Source organism: Salvelinus namaycush, chromosome 29, assembly GCF_016432855.1.
Source record: "Salvelinus namaycush isolate Seneca chromosome 29, SaNama_1.0, whole genome shotgun sequence".
NCBI lineage: Eukaryota > Metazoa > Chordata > Actinopteri > Salmoniformes > Salmonidae > Salvelinus > Salvelinus namaycush.
The window spans coordinates 37630569-37653478 of NC_052335.1; the positions used below are offsets into that span (position 1 = coordinate 37630569).

At 42.6% G+C, this 22910-nt stretch overlaps 1 protein-coding gene across 1 annotated transcript in view; it reads right to left on the bottom strand.

The window, feature by feature from the left end:
• Positions 1–8415: 8415 nt before the first annotated feature.
• The window catches only part of LOC120024274 (fibronectin type III domain-containing protein 4-like), an 80523-nt gene continuing 66028 nt past the window's right edge, over positions 8416–22910 (bottom strand). The window contains exon 5 of the mRNA XM_038968470.1: positions 8416–8600. Coding sequence (XP_038824398.1) covers positions 8416–8600 — 185 coding nt within the window. The remainder of the gene's footprint in view (positions 8601–22910) is intronic.

Here is a 22910-nt window from a genome sequence, read left to right on the forward strand (position 1 = left end):
GAGGAACAGAGGTTTACCCTGAGCTTCTTCAAACAGAACGGACAGGAACAGAGGTTTACCCCTGAGCTTCTTCAAACAGAAGGACATGGAACAGAGGTTTACCCTGAGCTTCTTCAAACAGAAGAATGGAACAGAGGTTTACCCCTGAGCTTCTTCAAACAGAACGAAGAGGAACAGAGGTTTACCCTGAGCTTCTTCAAACAGAACGAAGATGGAACAGAGGTTTACCCCTGAGCTTCTTCAAACAGAAGGACATGGAACAGAGGTTTACCCCTGAGCTTCTTCAAACAGAACGAAGAGGAACAGAGGTTTACCCCTGAGCTTCTTCAAACAGAAGGAAGATGGAACAGAGGTTTACCCCTGAGCTTCTTCAAACAGAACGAAATGGAACAGAGGTTTACCCCTGAGCTTCTTCAAACAGAACGAAGAGGAACAGAGGTTTACCCTGAGCTTCTTCAACAGAAGGAAGATGGAACAGAGGTTTACCCCTGAGCTTCTTCAAACAGAAGGACGATGGAACAGAGGTTTACCCCTGAGCTTCTTCAAACAGAACGAAGAGGAACAGAGGTTTACCCCTGAGCTTCTTCAAACAGAAGGACATGGAACAGAGGTTTACCCCTGAGCTTCTTCAAACAGAAGGAAGATGGAACAGAGGTTTACCCCTGAGCTTCTTCAACAGAACGGAAGAGGAACAGAGGTTTACCCCTGAGCTTCTTCAAACAGAAGGAAGATGGAACAGAGGTTTACCCTGAGCTTCTTCAAACAGAAGGAAGATGGAACAGAGGTTTACCCCTGAGCTTCTTCAAACAGAAGGAAGATGGAACAGAGGTTTACCCCTGAGCTTCTTCAAACAGAAGGACATGGAACAGAGGTTTACCCCTGAGCTCTTCAAACAGAAGGAAGATGGAACAGAGGTTTACCCCTGAGCTTCTTCAAACAGAAGGAAGATGGAACAGAGGTTTACCCCTGAGCTTCTTCAAACAGAAGGAAGATGGAACAGAGGTTTACCCCTGAGCTTCTTCAAACAGAAGGAAGATGGAACAGAGGTTTACCCCTGAGCTTCTTCAAACAGAAGGAAGATGGAACAGAGGTTTACCCCTGAGCTTCTTCAAACAGAACGAAGAGGAACAGAGGTTTACCCCTGAGCTTCTTCAAACAGAAGGAAGATGGAACAGAGGTTTACCCCTGAGCTTCTTCAAACAGAAGGAAGATGGAACAGAAGTTTACCCCTGAGCTTCTTCAAACAGAACAAAGAGGAAAACAGAGGTTTACCCCTTAGCTTCTTCAAACAGAAGGAAGATGGAACAGAGGTTTACCCCTGAGCTTCTTCAAACAGAAGGAAGAGGAACAGAGGTTTACCCCTGAGCTTCTTCAAACAGAAGGAAGAGGAACAGAGGTTTACCCCTGAGCTTCTTTAAACAGAACGAAGATGGAACAGAGGTTTACCCCTGAGCTTCTTCAAACAGAAGGAAGAGGAACAGAGGTTTACCCCTGAGCTTCTTCAAACAGAAGGACATGGAACAGAGGTTTACCCCTGAGCTTCTTCAAACAGAAGGACATGGAACAGAGGTTTACCCCTGAGCTTCTTCAAACAGAAGGAAGATGGAACAGAGGTTTACCCCTGAGCTTCTTCAAACCGAAGGAAGATGGAACAGAGGTTTACCCCTGAGCTTCTTCAAACAGAACGAAGAGGAACAGAGGTTTACCCCTGAGCTTCTTCAAACAGAACGAAGAGGAACAGAGGTTTACCCCTGAGCTTCTTCAAACAGAACGAAGAGGAACAGAGGTTTACCCCTGAGCTTCTTCAAACAGAAGGAAGATGGAACAGAGGTTTACCCCTGAGCTTCTTCAAACAGAAGGACATGGAACAGAGGTTTACCCCTGAGCTTCTTCAAACAGAACGAAGAGGAACAGAGGTTTACCCCTGAGCTTCTTCAAACAGAAGGAAGATGGAACAGAGGTTTACCCCTGAGCTTCTTCAAACAGAAGGACATGGAACAGAGGTTTACCCCTGAGCTTCTTCAAACAGAACGAAGAGGAACAGAGGTTTACCCCTGAGCTTCTTCAAACAGAAGGAAGATGGAACAGAGGTTTACCCCTGAGCTTCTTCAAACAGAACGAAGATGGAACAGAGGTTTACCCCTGAGCTTCTTCAAACAGAACGAAGAGGAACAGAGGTTTACCCCTGAGCTTCTTCAAACAGAAGGACATGGAACAGAGGTTTACCTCTGAGCTTCTTCAAACAGAACGAAGAGGAACAGAGGTTTACCCCTGAGCTTCTTCAAACAGAAGGACATGGAACAGAGGTTTACCCCTGATCTTCTTCAAACAGAAGGACATGGAACAGAGGTTTACCCCTGAGCTTCTTCAAACAGAAGGAAGATGGAACAGAGGTTTACCCCTGAGCTTCTTCAAACAGAAGGAAGATGGAACAGAGGTTTACCCCTGAGCTTCTTCAAACAGAACGAAGAGGAACAGAGGTTTACCCCTGAGCTTCTTCAAACAGAAGGACATGGAACAGAGGTTTACCCCTGAGCTTCTTCAAACCGAAGGAAGATGGAACAGAGGTTTACCCCTGAGCTTCTTCAAACAGAACGAAGAGGAACAGAGGTTTACCCCTGAGATTCTTCAAACAGAAGGACATGGAGCAGAGGTTTACCCCTGAGCTTCTTCAAACAGAAGGAAGATGGAACAGAGGTTTACCCCTGAGCTTCTTCAAACAGAAGGACATGGAACAGAGGTTTACCCCTGAGCTTCTTCAAACAGAAGGAAGATGGAACAGAGGTTTACCCCTGAGCTTCTTCAAACAGAAGGAAGAGGAACAGAGGTTTACCCCTGAGCTTCTTCAAACAGAAGGAAGAGGAACAGAGGTTTACCCTTGAGCTTCTTCAAACAGAAGGAAGAGGAACAGAGGTTTACCCCTGAGCTTCTTCAAACAGAACGAAGAGGAACAGAGGTTTACCCCTGAGCTTCTTCAAACAGAAGGACATGGAACAGAGGTTTACCCCTGAGCTTCTTCAAACAGAACGAAGAGGGACAGAGGTTTACCCCTGAGCTTCTTCAAACAGAAGGACATGGAACAGAGGTTTACCCCTGAGCTTCTTCAAACAGAAGGAAGATGGAACAGAGGTTTACCCCTGAGCTTCTTCAAACAGAACGAAGAGGAACAGAGGTTTACCCCTGAGCTTCATCAAACAGAACAAAGAGGAACAGAGGTTTACCCCTGAGCTTCTTCAAACAGAACGAAGATGGAACAGAGGTTTACCCCTGAGCTTCTTCAAACAGAAGGAAGATGGAACAGAGGTTTACCCCTGAGCTTCTTCAAACAGAAGGAAGATGGAACAGAAGTTTACCCCTGAGCTTCTTCAAACAGAACAAAGAGGAACAGAGGTTTACCCCTTAGCTTCTTCAAACAGAAGGAAGATGGAACAGAGGTTTACCCCTGAGCTTCTTCAAACAGAAGGAAGAGGAACAGAGGTTTACCCCTGAGCTTCTTCAAACAGAAGGAAGAGGAACAGAGGTTTACCCCTGAGCTTCTTTAAACAGAACGAAGATGGAACAGAGGTTTACCCCTGAGCTTCTTCAAACAGAAGGAAGAGGAACAGAGGTTTACCCCTGAGCTTCTTCAAACAGAAGGACATGGAACAGAGGTTTACCCCTGAGCTTCTTCAAACAGAAGGACATGGAACAGAGGTTTACCCCTGAGCTTCTTCAAACAGAAGGAAGATGGAACAGAGGTTTACCCCTGAGCTTCTTCAAACCGAAGGAAGATGGAACAGAGGTTTACCCCTGAGCTTCTTCAAACAGAACGAAGAGGAACAGAGGTTTACCCCTGAGCTTCTTCAAACAGAACGAAGAGGAACAGAGGTTTACCCCTGAGCTTCTTCAAACAGAACGAAGAGGAACAGAGGTTTACCCCTGAGCTTCTTCAAACAGAAGGAAGATGGAACAGAGGTTTACCCCTGAGCTTCTTCAAACAGAAGGACATGGAACAGAGGTTTACCCCTGAGCTTCTTCAAACAGAACGAAGAGGAACAGAGGTTTACCCCTGAGCTTCTTCAAACAGAAGGAAGATGGAACAGAGGTTTACCCCTGAGCTTCTTCAAACAGAAGGACATGGAACAGAGGTTTACCCCTGAGCTTCTTCAAACAGAACGAAGAGGAACAGAGGTTTACCCCTGAGCTTCTTCAAACAGAAGGAAGATGGAACAGAGGTTTACCCCTGAGCTTCTTCAAACAGAACGAAGATGGAACAGAGGTTTACCCCTGAGCTTCTTCAAACAGAACGAAGAGGAACAGAGGTTTACCCCTGAGCTTCTTCAAACAGAAGGACATGGAACAGAGGTTTACCTCTGAGCTTCTTCAAACAGAACGAAGAGGAACAGAGGTTTACCCCTGAGCTTCTTCAAACAGAAGGACATGGAACAGAGGTTTACCCCTGATCTTCTTCAAACAGAAGGACATGGAACAGAGGTTTACCCCTGAGCTTCTTCAAACAGAAGGAAGATGGAACAGAGGTTTACCCCTGAGCTTCTTCAAACAGAAGGAAGATGGAACAGAGGTTTACCCCTGAGCTTCTTCAAACAGAACGAAGAGGAACAGAGGTTTACCCCTGAGCTTCTTCAAACAGAAGGACATGGAACAGAGGTTTACCCCTGAGCTTCTTCAAACCGAAGGAAGATGGAACAGAGGTTTACCCCTGAGCTTCTTCAAACAGAACGAAGAGGAACAGAGGTTTACCCCTGAGATTCTTCAAACAGAAGGACATGGAGCAGAGGTTTACCCCTGAGCTTCTTCAAACAGAAGGAAGATGGAACAGAGGTTTACCCCTGAGCTTCTTCAAACAGAAGGACATGGAACAGAGGTTTACCCCTGAGCTTCTTCAAACAGAAGGAAGATGGAACAGAGGTTTACCCCTGAGCTTCTTCAAACAGAAGGAAGAGGAACAGAGGTTTACCCCTGAGCTTCTTCAAACAGAAGGAAGAGGAACAGAGGTTTACCCTTGAGCTTCTTCAAACAGAAGGAAGAGGAACAGAGGTTTACCCCTGAGCTTCTTCAAACAGAAGGAAGAGGAACAGAGGTTTACCCCTGAGCTTCTTCAAACAGAAGGACATGGAACAGAGGTTTACCCCTGAGCTTCTTCAAACAGAACGAAGAGGGACAGAGGTTTACCCCTGAGCTTCTTCAAACAGAAGGACATGGAACAGAGGTTTACCCCTGAGCTTCTTCAAACAGAAGGAAGATGGAACAGAGGTTTACCCCTGAGCTTCTTCAAACAGAACGAAGAGGAACAGAGGTTTACCCCTGAGCTTCATCAAACAGAACGAAGAGGAACAGAGGTTTACCCCTGAGCTTCTTCAAACAGAACGAAGATGGAACAGAGGTTTACCCCTGAGCTTCTTCAAACAGAACGAAGAGGAACAGAGGTTTACCCCTGAGCTTCTTCAAACAGAAGAGAGCTCAGTACCTAACTCAGTTCATTTCTCTCTACCCTGGCGTGGTGTTCTTTCTGATGCAGATGACCCCTCTGATCAATTGGCTGGTGGCTTCAGTACAGAGACTAAGGATGCTCCCCAAATAGCATTATCCCCATAGGGACTGTGGTGCACTATACAGGGAATGAAAAGTAGTGCACTATACAGGGAATGAAAAGTAGTGCACTATATAGGGAATGGAAAGTAGTGCACTATACAGGGAATGAAAAGTAGTGCACTATACAGGGAATGAAAAGTAGTGCACTATACAGGGAATGAAAAGTAGTGCACTATACAGGGAATGAAAAGTAGTGCACTATATAGGGAATGAAAAGTAGTGCACTATATAGGGAATGAAAAGTAGTGCACTATACAGGGAATGAAAAGTAGTGCACTATACAGGGAATGAAAAGTAGTGCACTATACAGGGAATGAAAAGTAGTGCACTATACAGGGAATGAAAAGTAGTGCACTATAAAGGGAATGAAAAGTAGTGCACTATACAGGGAATGAAAAGTAGTGCACTATATAGGGAATGAAAAGTAGTGCACTATACAGGGAATGAAAAGTAGTGCACTATACAGGGAATGAAAAGTAGTGCACTATACAGGGAATGAAAAGTAGTGCACTATAAAGGGAATGAAAAGTAGTGCACTATACAGGGAATGAAAAGTAGTGCACTATATAGGGAATGAAAAGTAGTGCACTATACAGGGAATGAAAAGTAGTGCACTATACAGGGAATGAAAAGTAGTGCACTATACAGGGAATGAAAAGTAGTGCACTATACAGGGAGTAGGGTGCCAATTGAGAGGCATCCTAAATCTGTTGAAACATTTATGGAGAGCTGCACACTAGGAGCTCAAAAGGAATAATTGAATAATCTAATATCCAACGTTTTCGACAGACAGGCTGTCTTCATCAGGTTGGTTATTTGGTTATTAAATTATTCCTTCTGAGCTCCTAGAGTGTGCGAATCTTGTTTTCATCCTCAAGTGTTTTACTCTGCTAGCCAGCACCTCTCCTAAACAGGTGTTCTACTCTGCTAGCCAGCACCTCTCCTAAACAGGTGTTCTACTCTGCTAGCCAGCACCTCTCCTAAACAGGTGTTCTACTCTGCTAGCCAGCACCTCTCCTAAACAGGTGTTCTACTCTGCTAGCCAGCACCTCTCCTAAACAGGTGTTCTACTCTGCTAGCCAGCACCTCTCCTAAACAGGTGTTCTACTCTGCTAGCCAGCACCTCTCCTAGACAGGTGTTCTACTTTGCTAGCCAGCACCTCTCCTAGACAGGTGTTCTACTCTGCTAGCCAGCACCTCTCCTAAACAGGTGTTCTACTCCGCTAGCCAGCACCTCTCCTAAACACGTGTTCTACTCCGCTAGCCAGCACCTCTCCTAAACAGGTGTTCTACTCCGCTAGCCAGCACCTCTCCTAAACAGGTGTTCTACTCCGCTAGCCAGCACCTCTCCTAAATAAGTGTGCGTTTCTTTCGCCTCTAGATGATCCTAAATCTGCTGCCCATCATCCAGTGCTATCCAGTGTTCCTATAAGCCAGGGTTCAGCATTCTTTTTTACTTTTAGTTTTTGTAAAAAAAAATTATCTGTTCCTACGTATTCCCACAAATAACAACAGAAATGGACACCACTATAGATGTTACTGAGAGGGCAGCAACAGAAATGGACACCACTATAGACGTTACTGAGAGGGCAGCAAACGGAAATGGACACCACTATAGATGTTACTGAGAGGGCAGCAACAGAAATGGACACCACTATAGATGTTACTGAGAGGGCAGCAACAGAAATGGACACCACTATAGATGTTACTGAGAGGGCAGCAACAGAAATGGACACCACTATAGATGTTACTGAGACGATAGCAACAGAAATGGACACCACTATAGACGTTACTGAGAGGACAGCAACAGAAATGGACACCACTATAGATGTTACTGAGAGGGCAGCAACAGAAATGGACACCACTATAGATGTTACTGAGAGGGCAGTAACAGAAATGGACACCACTATAGATGTTACTGAGACGATAGCAACAGAAATGGACACCACTATAGATGTTACTGAGAGGACAGCAACAGAAATGGACACCACTATAGATGTTACTGAGAAGATAGCAACAGAAATGGACACCACTATAGATGTTACTGAGAGGACAGCAACAGAAATGGACACCACTATAGACGTTACTGAGAGGACAGCAACAGAAATGGACACCACTATAGACGTTACTGAGAGGACAGCAACAGAAATGGACACCACTATAGACGTTACTGAGAGGACAGCAACAGAAATGGACACCACTATAGATGTTACTGAGAGGGCAGCAACAGAAATGGACACCACTATAGACGTTACTGAGAGGACAGCAACAGAAATGGACACCACTATAGATGTTACTGAGAGGGCAGCAACAGAAATGGACACCACTATAGATGTTACTGAGAAGGATCACAACAACAGTAACTAGTGGTATATAGAGGTCACAGTGCTCCAAATGGACTCTGGGAAATAAGGTCTGTGGATGAGATGGGTTCCGGTAACCACGGCTATGGAGCAGCAGCCATTCAGCCCAGCTCGATGTGGAAACAGTTCAAGTGTGAAGTGCAGAGAAGAGGAGATGCAGAGTGCCTGCAGGTGTTGCTGCTTAGCCTTTTGACTGCTTCTGTATTCATATGATGTAGGTACATGAATACATCATCGGGTAGACAACGTGGTGCTAAATGTAGCACATGAAGTGATTGTTTACGACAGTGTGTGACTTGACTTAATGGCTTCATATATTGACTACGACCTACAAACCTACCGACCTACCTGTCTCATGGTCTACCATGCCTACCTTGCTCTGTTGCACTCCACCGCTGCGGTGTTCATTCATTCATCCATACATCTCTCTCTCTCTCTCTCTTTCCATCGATTCAGTCATTCATCTATGTACCTTGCTCCGTAGCAGTCCTCCGGAGCAGTCCTCCGGAGCAGTCCTCCGTAGCAGTCCTCCGGAGCAGTGTTCTGGCGTGCTCGCCAACGACGACGGTTTAACCTTGTCTTTACCGGAGCTGGAGTCGTTGTCCTTGATGATGTCATACTGCCGACAGAACAAGGCGATTACAGCTGCGGGGAGGGGGGAAGGGGGGGGGGGGGGGTAGACAAGAGAGATGGGGATTAACATACTGTCATTGTCACTCACATGCCTGTCATCACTTCCTGTTATTGTAACCTGGGGTAGTAGAGGCATGTTGAAAAGGTAGCTGTCTCATTCCCAGGGAGTGTATGGTGGAGATCACAATGGTGGTGATCACAATGGTGGAGATCACAATGGTGGTGATCACAATGGTGGTGATCACAATGGTGGTGATCACAATGGTGGTGATCACAATGGTGGAGATCACAATGGCGGAGATCACAATGGCGGAGATCACAATGGCGGAGATCACAATGGCGGAGATCACAATGGCGGAGATCACAGTGGCGGAGATCACAATGGCGGAGATCACAATGGTGGAGATCACAATGGTGGAGTCGATGGTGATGTCTTTATCTTTCAGCAGGGAAGATTAGTATATTGCAACACGGTGTTTTCAGAACCAGCAGTAGACTGATGCTCACCGCCTGAGAGGTAGAGTTGCAAAATTCTGGAAAACGTTCCCGTAATTCCATTTGAAATCTGGGACTCTTCTAAATCAAATCAAATTGTATTTCTCACGTGCTTGGTAATACAAAAAGAGTAGACTAACAGTGAAATGCTTACTTACGAGCCTTTCCCAACAATGAAAAATTATAGAAAAATAATAACACAAGGAATATATACACAATGAGTAACGATAACTTGGCTATGTACATGGAGTACCAGTACTGAGTTGATGCACAGTCGTAATGTAATTGACGTAGTTATGTACATATAGGTAGGTATAAAATGACTAGGCAACAGGATAGATAACAAAAAATAACAGCAGCTTATGTGATGAGTCAAAAGAGTTGGGAGTCAATGCAGATTCTTCGGGTAGCCATTGGTTAACTATTGAACTATTTAGTAGTCTTATGGCATGGAGGTAGAAGCTGTTCAGGGTCCTGTTTGTCCCAGACTTGGCACTACGGCGCCGCTTGCCGTACGGTAGCAGAGATATCAGTCTACAACTTGGGTGGCTGGAGTGTTTGATCATTTTTAGTGCCTTCCTCAGACACCGCCTGGCAGGGAGGTCGGTTCCAGTGATGTACTGGGCCGAACGTAGAGCCTTGCGGTCAGATGCTAAGCAGGTCCTGGATGAGAATGTTAGCTGGGTGGTCTGACTGTGTGGTTCCCTGGATGTTAATGGTACAGTAGCTGTGAGTGTATATAACAGTGGATATAATAGTATATATAATAATATATACAATAGTGTATATAATAGTGTATGTATAATAGTGTATATAATAGCATGTATAATAGTATATATAATAGTGTATATAATAGTGTATATATACTAGTGTATATAATAGTGTATATATAATAGTGTATATAATAGCATGTATAATAGTATATATAATAATATATACAATAGTGTATATAATAGTGTATGTATAATAGTGTATATAATAGCATGTATAATAGTATATATAATAGTGTATATAATAGTGTATATATACTAGTGTATATAATAGTGTATATAATAGTGTATATATACTAGTGTATATAATAGTGTATATAATAGTGTATGTATAATAGTGTATATAATAGCATGTATAATAGTATATATAATAGTGTATATAATAGTGTGTATAATGGTATTGTCATGACGTTGGGTTGGGGGTAGGTTTATGACAGTCATAAATACCTCTTTCCCCCTTTTTCTCTCTCCCTACTATAACTGATGTGACATAAGGAAACCCATGGGTTAACATAGAGGTTCTGGTAACATCAGAAGTTGGGGGAAATTGTAACGATCGTCGTCATATTCCTCCTCCTCGGATGAGGAGGAGCATGGATCAGACCAACATGCAGCGAGGTATGTAGACATAATGAATTTATTAGACACGACGAACACTGACACGAACTATACTTGAATATTACAAAATAACAAACAAACAACGTAGACTGACCTGAACATGCAAACTACATATCACGAAGCACACATGAACAGGAAAGAACGAACGAACGAGACGAGACAGTACCGTGTGGTGCAAAAAACACAGACACAGCAACAATCACCCACAAACAAACAGTGTAAAAACACCTACCTTAATATGGCTCTCAATCAGAGGAAATGAAAACCACCTGCCTCTAATTGAGAGCCATATCAGGTCACCCTAAACCAACATAGAAACAGAAAACATAGACTGCCCACCCAAACTCACGTCCTGACCAACTAACACATACAAAAACTAACAGAAAACAGGTCAGGAACGTGACAGAAATGAACTATATTCTGGTGATCCGACCAACTGAACATATGCGGTGGTACTTAAGGTATATTATGTCAGTTCGGTTGCCCTCTGACACATTCTCATCAATGATAGAATGACAAACTCTACTGTGGAAAGTCTAAATGTCAGAGATATCGGATTCACATGGAATTGTTGTTTAATTCAAATGTTTGAATATGACATTATTTGTGAAGAGATGAAATGTAATTTTAGCTTCCAAATGAGAGATCTGTGCTTTCATAAGTTTTCCTCTGCTCACAGTGGTCCGCCCCTGTGAAGAGGCATGGGTTATAATAGACTTTTCAGACACACCCCTCTCCCTCCACTATAAAAGCCACAAACCAAAAATATAACTTTCTGTTCCGGGTACACCAGGATGACGGTCCGGTGTCAGAATGGTTCAGATAATAACTACAGATGAAGCCAACATCAGCATGGACTTTGATTGTGAATGGTATGAACTTTGAACTCGTATTCACTACAGAAGTGATATATCCTAGCCTTTGAGTTAGCAACAGCTAAACGCAGGTTCGGAAGGACAGTCCAAGTATCCCGTCTACTACACCAACGTTACTCCAACGTATCCCACATCCAGAGACATTCTTCAAAGGACAGAGGACTCGGGTTGGCGACACGGTCCATCTACCACCAACCTACTGAAGCGCAGCTCAGAGTAAATATGTATTGCATTTTCCTCTTCAAATGGGCGGTAATTTAGAATGCATAAGATACTGTATTTACGATAGTACAGCTCGCCTATGTTCAAGTCTCCTGCTCTTTCACTAGGACTCAGCCCCTTTCCTTTGTGTAACAAGCTGTCATACCTATTCCGCCCGCTAGGGACGTTTTTCTGTATGACGTAATTTGTGATCAAGTTATGATTTAATGGTGTATGTGTGTTTCTGTGTGATTAGTTAGGTATTTAGTAAATAAATAATTAAACCCAATTTTGTATTGCTGATTCAACTTGTTAGCCAGGATTCTTGCAGATAATCAAGGACTTACAACTTTCAGATGAGACTGAATAAAATGACGATTAATGTGACTGCTATTTAGTAAAATATTACTAAAGCTTTAAGAGTTTATTCGAAAGATAACAGATCTATAAATATTCTTTCGTGGTGTCCCTCTCTAGTTAATTCATATTCACATGATTAGTTCAATCAGGTAATATTAATTACGGAGAAATTATTTTATAGAATAGCATGTCATAGCAATTAATCTGGCATAGTCAAAGACATACAGTATATATAATAACATATATAATAGTGTACATATAATAGTATTTATAATAGTGTATACAATAGTGTACATAAAATAGTATATATAATAGTGTACATATAATAGTGTATATAATAGTGTATATCATTGTGTATATATAATAGTATGTATAATAGTGTATATAATAGTATATATAATAGTATATATAATTAACTCAGCAAAAAAATAAACATCCCTTTTTCAGGACCCTGTCTTTCAAAGATAACTTCACAGATCTTCATTGTCAAGGGTTTAAACACTGTTTCCCATGCTTGTTCAATGAACCATAAACAATTAATGAACATGCACCTGTGTAACTGTCGTTAAGACACTAACAGCTTACAGACGGAGGCAATTAAGGTCACAGTTATGAAAACTTAGGACACTAAAGAGGCCTTTCTACTTACTCTGAAAAACACCAAAGGAAAGATGCCCAGGTTCCCTGCTCATCTATGTGAACGTGCCTTAGGCATGCTGTAAGGAGGCATGAGGACTGCAAATGTGGCCAGGGCAAAAAATTGCAATGTCCGTACAGTGAGACGCCTAAGACAGAGCTACAGGGAGACAGGACGGACAGCTGATCGTCCTCGCAGTGGCAGACCACGTGTAGCAACATCTGCACAGGATCGGTACATCCGAACATCACACCTGCGGGACAGGTACAGGATGGCAACAAAAACTGCCCGAGTTACACCAGGAACGCACAATCCCTCCATCAGTGCTCAGACTGTCCTCAATAGACCGAGAGAGGCTGGACTGAGGGCTTGTAGGCCTGTTGCAAGGCAGGTCCTCACCAGACATCACCGGCAACAACTTCGCCTATGGTCACAAACCCACCAACGCTGGACTAGACAGGACTGGCAAAAAGTGCTCTTCACTGACGAGTAGTGGTTTTGTCTCACCAGGGGTGATGGTCGGATTCGCGTTTATCGTCGAAGGAATCAGCGTTACACCGAGGCCTGTACTCTGGAGCGGGATGGATTTGGAGGTGGAGGGTCCGTCATGGTCTGGGGCGGTGTGTCACAGCATCATCGGACTGAACTTGTTGTCATTGCAGGCAATCTCAACGCTGTGCGTTACTGGGAAGACATCCTCTTCCCTCATGTGGTACCCTTCCTGCAGGCTCGTCCTGACATGATCCTCCAGCATGACAATGACACCAGCCATACTGCTCGTTCTGTGCGTGATTTCCTGCAAGACAGGAATGTCAGTGTTCTGCCATGGCCAGCGAAGAGCCTTGATCTCAATCCCATTGAGAAGGTCTGGGACCTGTTGGATCGGAGGGTGAGGATTAGGGCCATTCCACCCAGAAATGTTTGGGAACTTGCAGGGCCCTTGGTGGAAGAGTGGGTTAACATCTCACAGCAAGAACTGGCAAATCTGGTGCAGTCCATGAGGAGGAGATGCACTGCAGTACCCTCTTGACACTAGGGGGGCGCCATTTCGACTTTGTAAAAATTCGTTCCCAAATTAAACTGCCTCGTACTCAATTCTTGCTCGTACAATATGCATATTATTATTACTATTGGATAGAAAACACTCTCTAGTTTCTAAAACCGTTTGAATTATTTCTCTGAGTGAAACAGAACTCATTCTGCAGCACATTTCCTGTCAGGGAGTGAGATTTCAGAAATCGAGGTCCCTGTTCTGAGGTCAGTTTATAAGTCCCCATGTAAGCCATCGGGCTACATGCACTGCATACGCCTTCCTCTAGATGTCAGTAAGCGGGGAGAATTTTAATGGAGTGGATTGCGCAATCTGGGGCCCTATATAAGACCGTGGAACGGAAGTACCGTTCTTTTCAACGGGGCGCCTGGCGCAGCAGGGACATCACAATGGCCTCCTGCAAAGCTTTCGTTTTAGCAGTTCTATATCTCCGGTCATGTTTTTATTCGTTATAGTTGTTAAAGACATCATAAGGTAGTTAATTTAAACCGACTTATAGCAGTTTATATCAGTTTATTGCGATTTTCTGGGATTTCTTTGTGACGCGCTATCAGGAGTTGGACACCTTTCCGGCACATAGCTAACGTTAGCGGCTATTTCGACAGGAGAAGAGGACATCTTTCAACCAAAAGACGATTGTTCTGGAGAAAGGACACCTTGCCCAAGATTCTGATGGAAGCTCAGCAAATAGTAAGCAGTCTTTATGCTGTTAATTCGTATTTATGTTGACAAATGTCAAATAATAATTCCGCCATGAATTTCGGTGCGGTCTCGCTTTAGCGCACGCTGTATTGCGCAGTAACGTTAATTTTAAAAATATAACACAGCGATTGCATTAAGAACTAATTTATCTTTCATTTGCTGTCCAATCTGTATTTTTTAGTCAAGTTTATGAATAGTTTTCGATTAGATTAGGTGCCTCTCCAAGATGGCGCCGGACAGATTGCTTGAAGTTTTGGCCACTAATCACATTGTATAACCACGATTTGTGCCGCTAAATATGCACATTTTCGAACAAACTCTATATGCATTGTGTAATATGATGTTATAGGACTGTCATCTGAAGAATTCTGAGAAGGTTAGTGAAAAAATTAATATATTTTGGTGGTTTGTACGTTATCGCTATTTTTGGCTTGAATCAATGCTGTTGTGATGTTTGCTATTGTGGTAAGCTAATATAACGCTATATTGTGTTTTCGCTGTAAAATCTGAAATATTGGCTGGATTCACAAGATCTGTGTCTTTCATTTGCTGTACGCTGTGTATTTTTAAGAAATGTTTTATGATGAGTAATTAGGTAATACACGATGGTCTCTGTAGTTATTCTAGTCGCTTTGGTGAGAGTTGTGATGGTGGCTGCAATGGTAAACTATGATTTATACCTGAAATATGCACATTTTTCTAACAAAACATATGCTATACAATAAATATGTTATCAGACTGTCATCTGATGAAGTTGTTTCTTGGTTAGTGGCTATTTATATCTTTATTTGGTCGAATTTGTGATAGCTACTGATGCAGTAAAAAAATGGTGGAGTAAGAAAAGTGGTGTCTTTTGCTAACGTGGTTAGCTAATAGATTTACATATTGTGTCTTCCCTGTAAAACATTTTAAAAATCAGAAATGATGGCTGGATTCACAAGATGTGTATCTTTCATCTGGTGTCTTGGACTTGTGATTTAATGATATTTAGATGCTAGTATTTACTTGTGACGCTATGCTAGGCTATGCTAGTCAGCTTTTTTACTGATGGGGGTGCTCCCGGATCCGGGTTTGGGAGGAATTAGAGGTTAATGCAGCTGGTGGCCACAGCAGATACTGACTGTTACTTTTGATTTTGACCCCCCCTTTGTTCAGGGACACATTAATCCATGTCTGTGGAACTTGTTCAGTTTATGTCTCAGTTGTTGAATCTTGTTATGTTCATACAAATATTTACACATGTTAAGTTTGCTTAAAAAAAAATGCAGTTGACAGTGAGAGGACGTTTCTTTTTTTGCTGAGTTTAGTATTTTTAATAGTGTATATAATAGTATATTTAATAGTGTATATGTAACGGATGTGAAATGGCTAGCTAGTTAGCGGGTACGCGCTAGTAGCGTTTCAATCAGTTACGTCACTTGCTCTGAAACCTAGAAGTAGGGTTGCACCTTGCTCTGCAAGGGCCGTGGCTTTTGTGGAGTGATGGGTAACGATGCTTCGTGGGTGACTGTTGTTGATGTGTGCAGAGGGTCCCTGGTTCGCGCCCGAGGTCGGGGCGAGGGGATGGTTTAAAGTTATACTGTTTACATTGATGCTGTTGACCCGGATCACTGGTTGCTGCGGAAAAGGAGGAGGTTGAAAGGGGGGTGAGTGTAACGGATGTGAAATGGCTAGCTAGTTAGCGGGTACGCGCTAGTAGCGTTTCAATCAGTTACGTCACTTGCTCTGAAACCTAGAAGTAGGGTTGCACCTTGCTCTGCAAGGGCCGTGGCTTTTGTGGAGCGATGGGTAACGATGCTTCGTGGGTGACTGTTGTTGATGTGTGCAGAGGGTCCCTGGTTCGCGCCCGAGGTCGGGGCGAGGGGATGATTTAAAGTTATACTGTTACATATACAATAGTACAGTTGAAGTCGGAAGTTTACATACACTTAGGTTGGCATCATTAAAACTAATTTTTCAACCACTCCACAAATTTCTTGTTAATTAACAAACTATAGTTTTGGCAAGTCGGTTAGGACATCTACTTTGTGCATGACACAAGTAATTTTTCCAACAATTGTTTACAGACAGATTAAAATGCACTTATAATTTACTGTATCACAATTCCAGTGGGTCAGAAGTTTACATACACTAAGTTGACTGTGCCTTTAAACAGCTTGTAAAATTCCAGAAAATGATGTCATGGCTTTAGAAGCTTCTGATAGGCTAATTGACATAATTTGAGCCAATTGGAGGTGTACCTTCAATTGGCGTGGCAGACCACGTGGCAGACCAATTCAAGGCCAACCTTCAAACGCAGTGCCTCTTTGCTTGACATCCTTGGAAAATCAAAAGAAATCAGCCAAGACCTCAGAAAATAAATTGGAGACCTCCACAAGTCTGGTTCATCCTTGGGAGCAATTTCCAAACCGAAAAATAAAGTGGCGATCCTAACTCACCCAGGGAATTTTAACTAGGATTAAATGTCAGGAATTGTGAAAAACTAAGTTTAAATGTATTTGGCTAAGGTGTATGTAAACGTCAGACTTCAACTGTATATATGAAGTACGTATCATAGGGTATATAATAGTATATATAATAGTGTATATAATAGTATATGTAATAGTATATATAATAGTGTATATAATAGTATATATAATAGTGTATATAATAGTATATATAATAGTGTATAGAATACTATATATAACAGGGTATATAATAGTATATATATTAGGGTATATAATAGGGTATATAATAGTTTATATAATAGTGTATATAATAGGGTATATAATAGTATATATAATATGGTATATAATAGTATATATAATAGGGTATATGTTAGTATATTAATAGTCTATATAATAGTATATATATATTAGGGTATATAATAGTGTATATATTAGGGTATATAATAGTGTTTATAATAGTATATATAATACTACATATAGTAGTATATATAATAGTATATATAATGGTGTATATAATAGTATATATAATAGTATATATAATAGTGTATATAATAGTATATACAATATTGTGTATAATAGGGTTTATAGTAGTATATATAATAGTGTATATAATAGTATATATAATTGGTTATATAGTAGTGTATATATATTAGGGTATATAATAGGGTATATAGTAGTGTATATATATTAGGGTATATAATAGTGTATATATTAGGGTATATAATAGTGTTTATAATATGTTAAGGGCAGGGACACAGAGATCTCACCGCCAAGACCATCAGTAGCACTGAGATTGACGTAGCTAGCTGAACATCCACTGTGATTATTATTATTTGACCCTGCTGGTCATTTATGAACGTTTGAACATCTTGGCCATGTTCTGTTATAATCTCCACCCGACACAGCCAGAAGAGGACTGGCCACCCCTCATAGCCTGGTTCCTCTCTAGGTTTCTTCCTAGGTTTTGGCCTTTCTAGGGAGTTTTTCCTAGCCACCGTGCTTCTACACCTGCATTGCTTGCTGTTTGGGGGGGTTTTAGGCTGGGTTTCTGTACAGCACTTTGAGATATCAGCTGATGTACGAAGGGCTATATAAATAAATTTGATTTGATTTGATGTTTGATTTGATTTGATTTGAACGTCACGTACCTTCCTATACAGTGGTACTATAGTAACACTGCTGGAAGCCAGCAAGACTAGATGGCGTTGTTGTCCAGACACACAACAATGTTGGACAAATTGCCTCTATTATAAAGCAATACCAAATGTGTTCTCATTGCAATTTCATGTAGGTATTTTATTCTTCCTTAATTGACATCCTCCTCCCGATGGTTTCTACTCAGGAGTCAAATCTGAGGTGCCTTTATATCTAGGAAGCAGACGATCCTGAGATTGACGTGAAGTCAGCAAACCATTTATCTACCCATCACCGGGAGAAACTGGCAATTCAATCTTCTGTGTGTGTTGAATTCTTTATGAGGGTATAGCGTAGCTGTTCATTTCCTACGCCAGAGAAAAGCCAATGGTGTCACGATGATATTGCTAGTTTATAAAGCACTCATAACACATTTATAAGCTATTCAATAAGAATTTATACACCTTCGTCCCATTACCCCATACACTAAGAGATGTAGAGTTGGTGATGGAGCTGACAGTTACTGCCTCCCAAATAGCACCCCTAGTCCCTTCAAATAGCACCCTATTCCCTTCAAATAGCACCCTATTCCCTTCAAATAGCACCCTATTCCCTTCAAATAGCACCCTATTCCCTTCAAATAGCACCCTATTCCCTTCAAATAGCACCCCTAGTCCCTTCAAATAGCACCCTATTCCCTTCAAATAGCACCCTAGTCCCTTCAAATAGCACCCTATTCCCTTCAAAAAGCACCCTATTCCCTTCAAATATCACCCTATTCCCTTCAAATAGCACCCTATTCCCTTCAAATATCACCCTAGTCCCTTCAAATAGCACCCTATTCCCTTCAAATAGCACCCTATTCCCTTCAAATAGCACCCTATTCCCTTCCAAATAGCACCCTATTCCCTTCCAAATAGCACCCTATTCCCTTCCAAATAGCACCCTATTCCCTTCCAAATAGCACCCTATTCCCTTCAAATAGCACCCTATTCCCTTCAAATAGCACCCTATTCCCTTCCAAATAGCACCCTATTCCCTTCCAAATAGCACCCTATTCCCTTCCAAATAGCACCCTATTCCCTTCAAATAGCACCCTATTCCCTTCAAATAGCACCCTATTCCCTTCCAAATAGCACCCTATTCCCTTCAAATAGCACCCTATTCCCTTCAAATAGCACCCTATTCCCTTCAAATAGCACCCCTAGTCCCTTCAAATAGCACCCTATTCCCTTCAAATAGCACCCTATCACTCTATTCCCTTCAAAAAGCACCCTATTCCCTTCAAATAGCACCCTATTCCCTTCAAATAGCACCCTATTCCCTTCAAATAGCACCCTATTCCCTTCAAATAGCACCCTATTCCCTTCCAAATAGCACCCTATTCCCTTCAAATAGCACCCTATTCCCTTCAAATAGCACCCTATTCCCTTCAAATAGCACCCTATTCCCTTCAAATAGCACCCTATTCCCTTCAAATAGCACCCTATTCCCTTCAAATAGCGCCCTATCACCCTATTCCCTTCAAAAAGCACCCTATTCCCTTCAAATAGCACCCTATTCCCTTCAAATAGCACCCTATTCCCTTCAAATAGCACCCTATTCCCTTCCAAATAGCACCCTATGCCCTTCCAAATAGCACCCTATTCCCTTCCAAATAGCACCCTATTCCCTTCCAAATAGCACCCTATTCCCTTCAAATAGCGCCCTATCACCCTATTCCCTTCAAAAAGCACCCTATTCCCTTCAAATAGCACCCTATTCCCTTCAAATAGCACCCTATTCCCTTCAAATAGCACCCTATCACCCTATTCCCTTCAAATAGCACCCTATTCCCTTCAAATAGCACCCTATTCCCTTCAAATAGCACCCTATTCCCTTCCAAATAGCACCCTATTCCCTTCAAATAGCACCCTATTCCCTTCAAATAGCACCCTATTCCCTTCAAATAGCACCCTATTCCCTTCAAATAGCACCCTATTCCCTTCCAAATAGCACCCTATTCCCTTCAAATAGCACCCTATTCCCTTCAAATAGCACCCTATTCCCTTCAAATAGCACCCTATTCCCTTCAAATAGCACCCTATTCCCTTCCAAATAGCACCCTATTCCCTTCCAAATAGCACCCTATTCCCTTCAAATAGCACCCTATTCCCTTCCAAATAGCACCCTATTCCCTTCAAATAGCACCCTATTCCCTTCCAAATAGCACCCTATTCCCTTCAAATAGCACCCTATTCCCTTCAAATAGCACCCCTAGTCCCTTCAAATAGCACCCTATCACCCTATTCCCTTCAAAAAGCACCCTATTCCCTTCAAATAGCACCCTATTCCCTTCAAATAGCACCCTATTCCCTTCAAATAGCACCCTATTCCCTTCCAAATAGCACCCTATTCCCTTCAAATAGCACCCTATTCCCTTCAAATAGCACCCTATTCCCTTCAAATAGCACCCTATTCCCTTCAAATAGCACCCTATTCCCTTCAAATAGCACCCCTAGTCCCTTCAAATAGCACCCTATTGCCTTCCAAATAGCACCCTATTCCCTTCAAATAGCACCCTATTCCCTTCAAATAGCACCCTATTCCCTTCAAATAGCACCCTATTCCCTTCAAATAGCGCCCTATCACCCTATTCCCTTCAAATAGCGCCCTATCACCCTATTCCCTTCAAATAGCACCCTATCACCCTATTCCCTTCAAATAGCGCCCTATCACCCTATTGCCTTCCAAATAGCACCCTATTCCCTTCAAATAGCACCCTATTCCCTTCCAAATAGCACCCTATTCCCTTCAAATAGCACCCTATTCCATTCAAATAGCACCCTATCACCCTATTGCCTTCCAAATAGCACCCTATTGCCTTCCAAATAGCACCCTATCACCCTATTGCCTTCCAAATAGCACCCTATTGCCTTCCAAATAGCACCCTATCACCCTATTCCCTTCAAATAGCACCCTATCACCCTATTCCCTTCAAATAGCACCCTATTCCCTTCAAATAGCACCCTATTCCCTTCAAATAGCACCCTATCACCCTATTCCCTTCAAATAGCACCCTATTCCCTTCAAATAGCACCCTATTCCCTTCAAATAGCACCCTATTCCCTTCAAATAGCACCCTATTCCCTTCAAATAGCACCCTATCACCCTATTCCCTTCAAATAGCACCCTATTCCCTTCAAATAGCACCCTATCACCCTATTCCCTTCAAATAGCACCCTATTCCCTTCAAATAGCACCCTATTCCCTTCAAATAGCACCCTATTCCCTTCAAATAGCACCCTATTCCCTTCAAATAGCACCCTATCACCCTATTCCCTTCAAAAAGCACCCTATTCCCTTCAAATAGCACCCTATTCCCTTCAAATAGCACCCTATTCCCTTCAAATAGCACCCTATTCCCTTCAAATAGCACCCTATCACCCTATTCCCTTCAAATAGCGCCCTATCACCCTATTCCCTTCAAAAAGCACCCTATTCCCTTCAAATAGCACCCTATTGCCTTCAAATAGCACCCTATTCCCTTCAAATAGCACCCTATTCCCTTCAAATAGCACCCTATCACCCTATTCCCTTCATAGGATGCTCTCTATATAGTGAGTATGGTGCCATTTGGGACAGAGGCTCCTGTCTTCAGAGGCTCCTGTCTTCAGAGGCTCCTGTCTTCAGAGGCTCCTGTCTTCTCTTCTCTATTCAGAGGCTCATGTCTTCAGAGGCTCCTGTCTTCTCTCATGTCTTCAGAGGCTCCTGTCTTCTCTCCTGTCTTCAGAGGCTCCTGTCTTCAGAGGCTCCTGTCTTCAGAGGCTCATGTCTTCAGAGGCTCCTGTCTTCAGAGCCTCCTGTCTTCTCTCCTGTCTTCAGAGGCTCCTGTCTTCTCTCCTGTCTTCAGAGCCTCCTGTCTTCAGAGGCTCCTGTCTTCAGAGCCTCCTGTCTTCTCTCCTGTCTTCAGAGGCTCCTGTCTTCTCTCATGTCTTCAGAGGCTCCTGTCTTCTCTCCTGTCTTCAGAGGCTCCTGTCTTCAGAGGCTCCTGTCTTCAGAGGCTCATGTCTTCAGAGGCTCCTGTCTTCAGAGCCTCCTGTCTTCTCTCCTGTCTTCAGAGGCTCCTGTCTTCTCTCCTGTCTTCAGAGCCTCCTGTCTTCTCTCCTGTCTTCAGAGGCTCCTGTCTTCTCTCCTGTCTTCAGAGGCTCCTGTCTTCTCTCCAGGCTTCCTTTATTTATTATCACAGAGGCTTGTGTCTTCTCTCTCAGCTTCCTTCATTTATTTTTATTAACCCTCTCCACAGCCGTGTCCCTGGGGTAGGAAACCCTGTGTGCATCCAAATAATCTCACTGTGCACTCGTTCATTGCTTCCCACAAAAGATCCCGCATTGGATTGGTGCAGGCATGGGCTAGTGGGAGTTACCACCATTTTTTTTTTTTTTACTTTCAAATCAGTGAAGAGAAGTAAACAAGTGGATACTTTAGGAAGAAGGAGAGCTAATTGGGAAATAGCCCCAGTTCGTGCAGGTCCACGGGGTATCCCAGCCTGCCGCGTCTCATTGTGTTGCACTTTTTGTGTCACACTGCTAATCAATGAGAATAGACGCATGAGACACGGCTAACCAATTACTGGGCTGGAGGGTTGAATATCTGGGACTAGTGGGAGAAGTGTGATGTAGATTTGACGTGATCATAGAGGGGAAGCTATGTAGAAATACTGAGCCATACTGTTAATGTGGTCTTACTTAAATGAGAACAAAACCCGATTTTGGCCTATATGGCCCTCTTATTATTGTTGTCAAAAGATGACCTTGAAGTGCTTTGATTGATTAAATAGTTGATTGATTGATTGATTGATTGACAGAGATATAGTGAAACCAGCACCCTGATACATTATCTGAACTCTTAGTCCCTAGCTAATCATTAATGATCCTGTAAATAACTCGTACTCCCTAGCTCATCATTAATGATCCTGTAGATAACTCATACTCCCTGGCTCATCATTAATGATCCTGTAAATAACTCGTACTCCCTAGCTCATCATTAATGA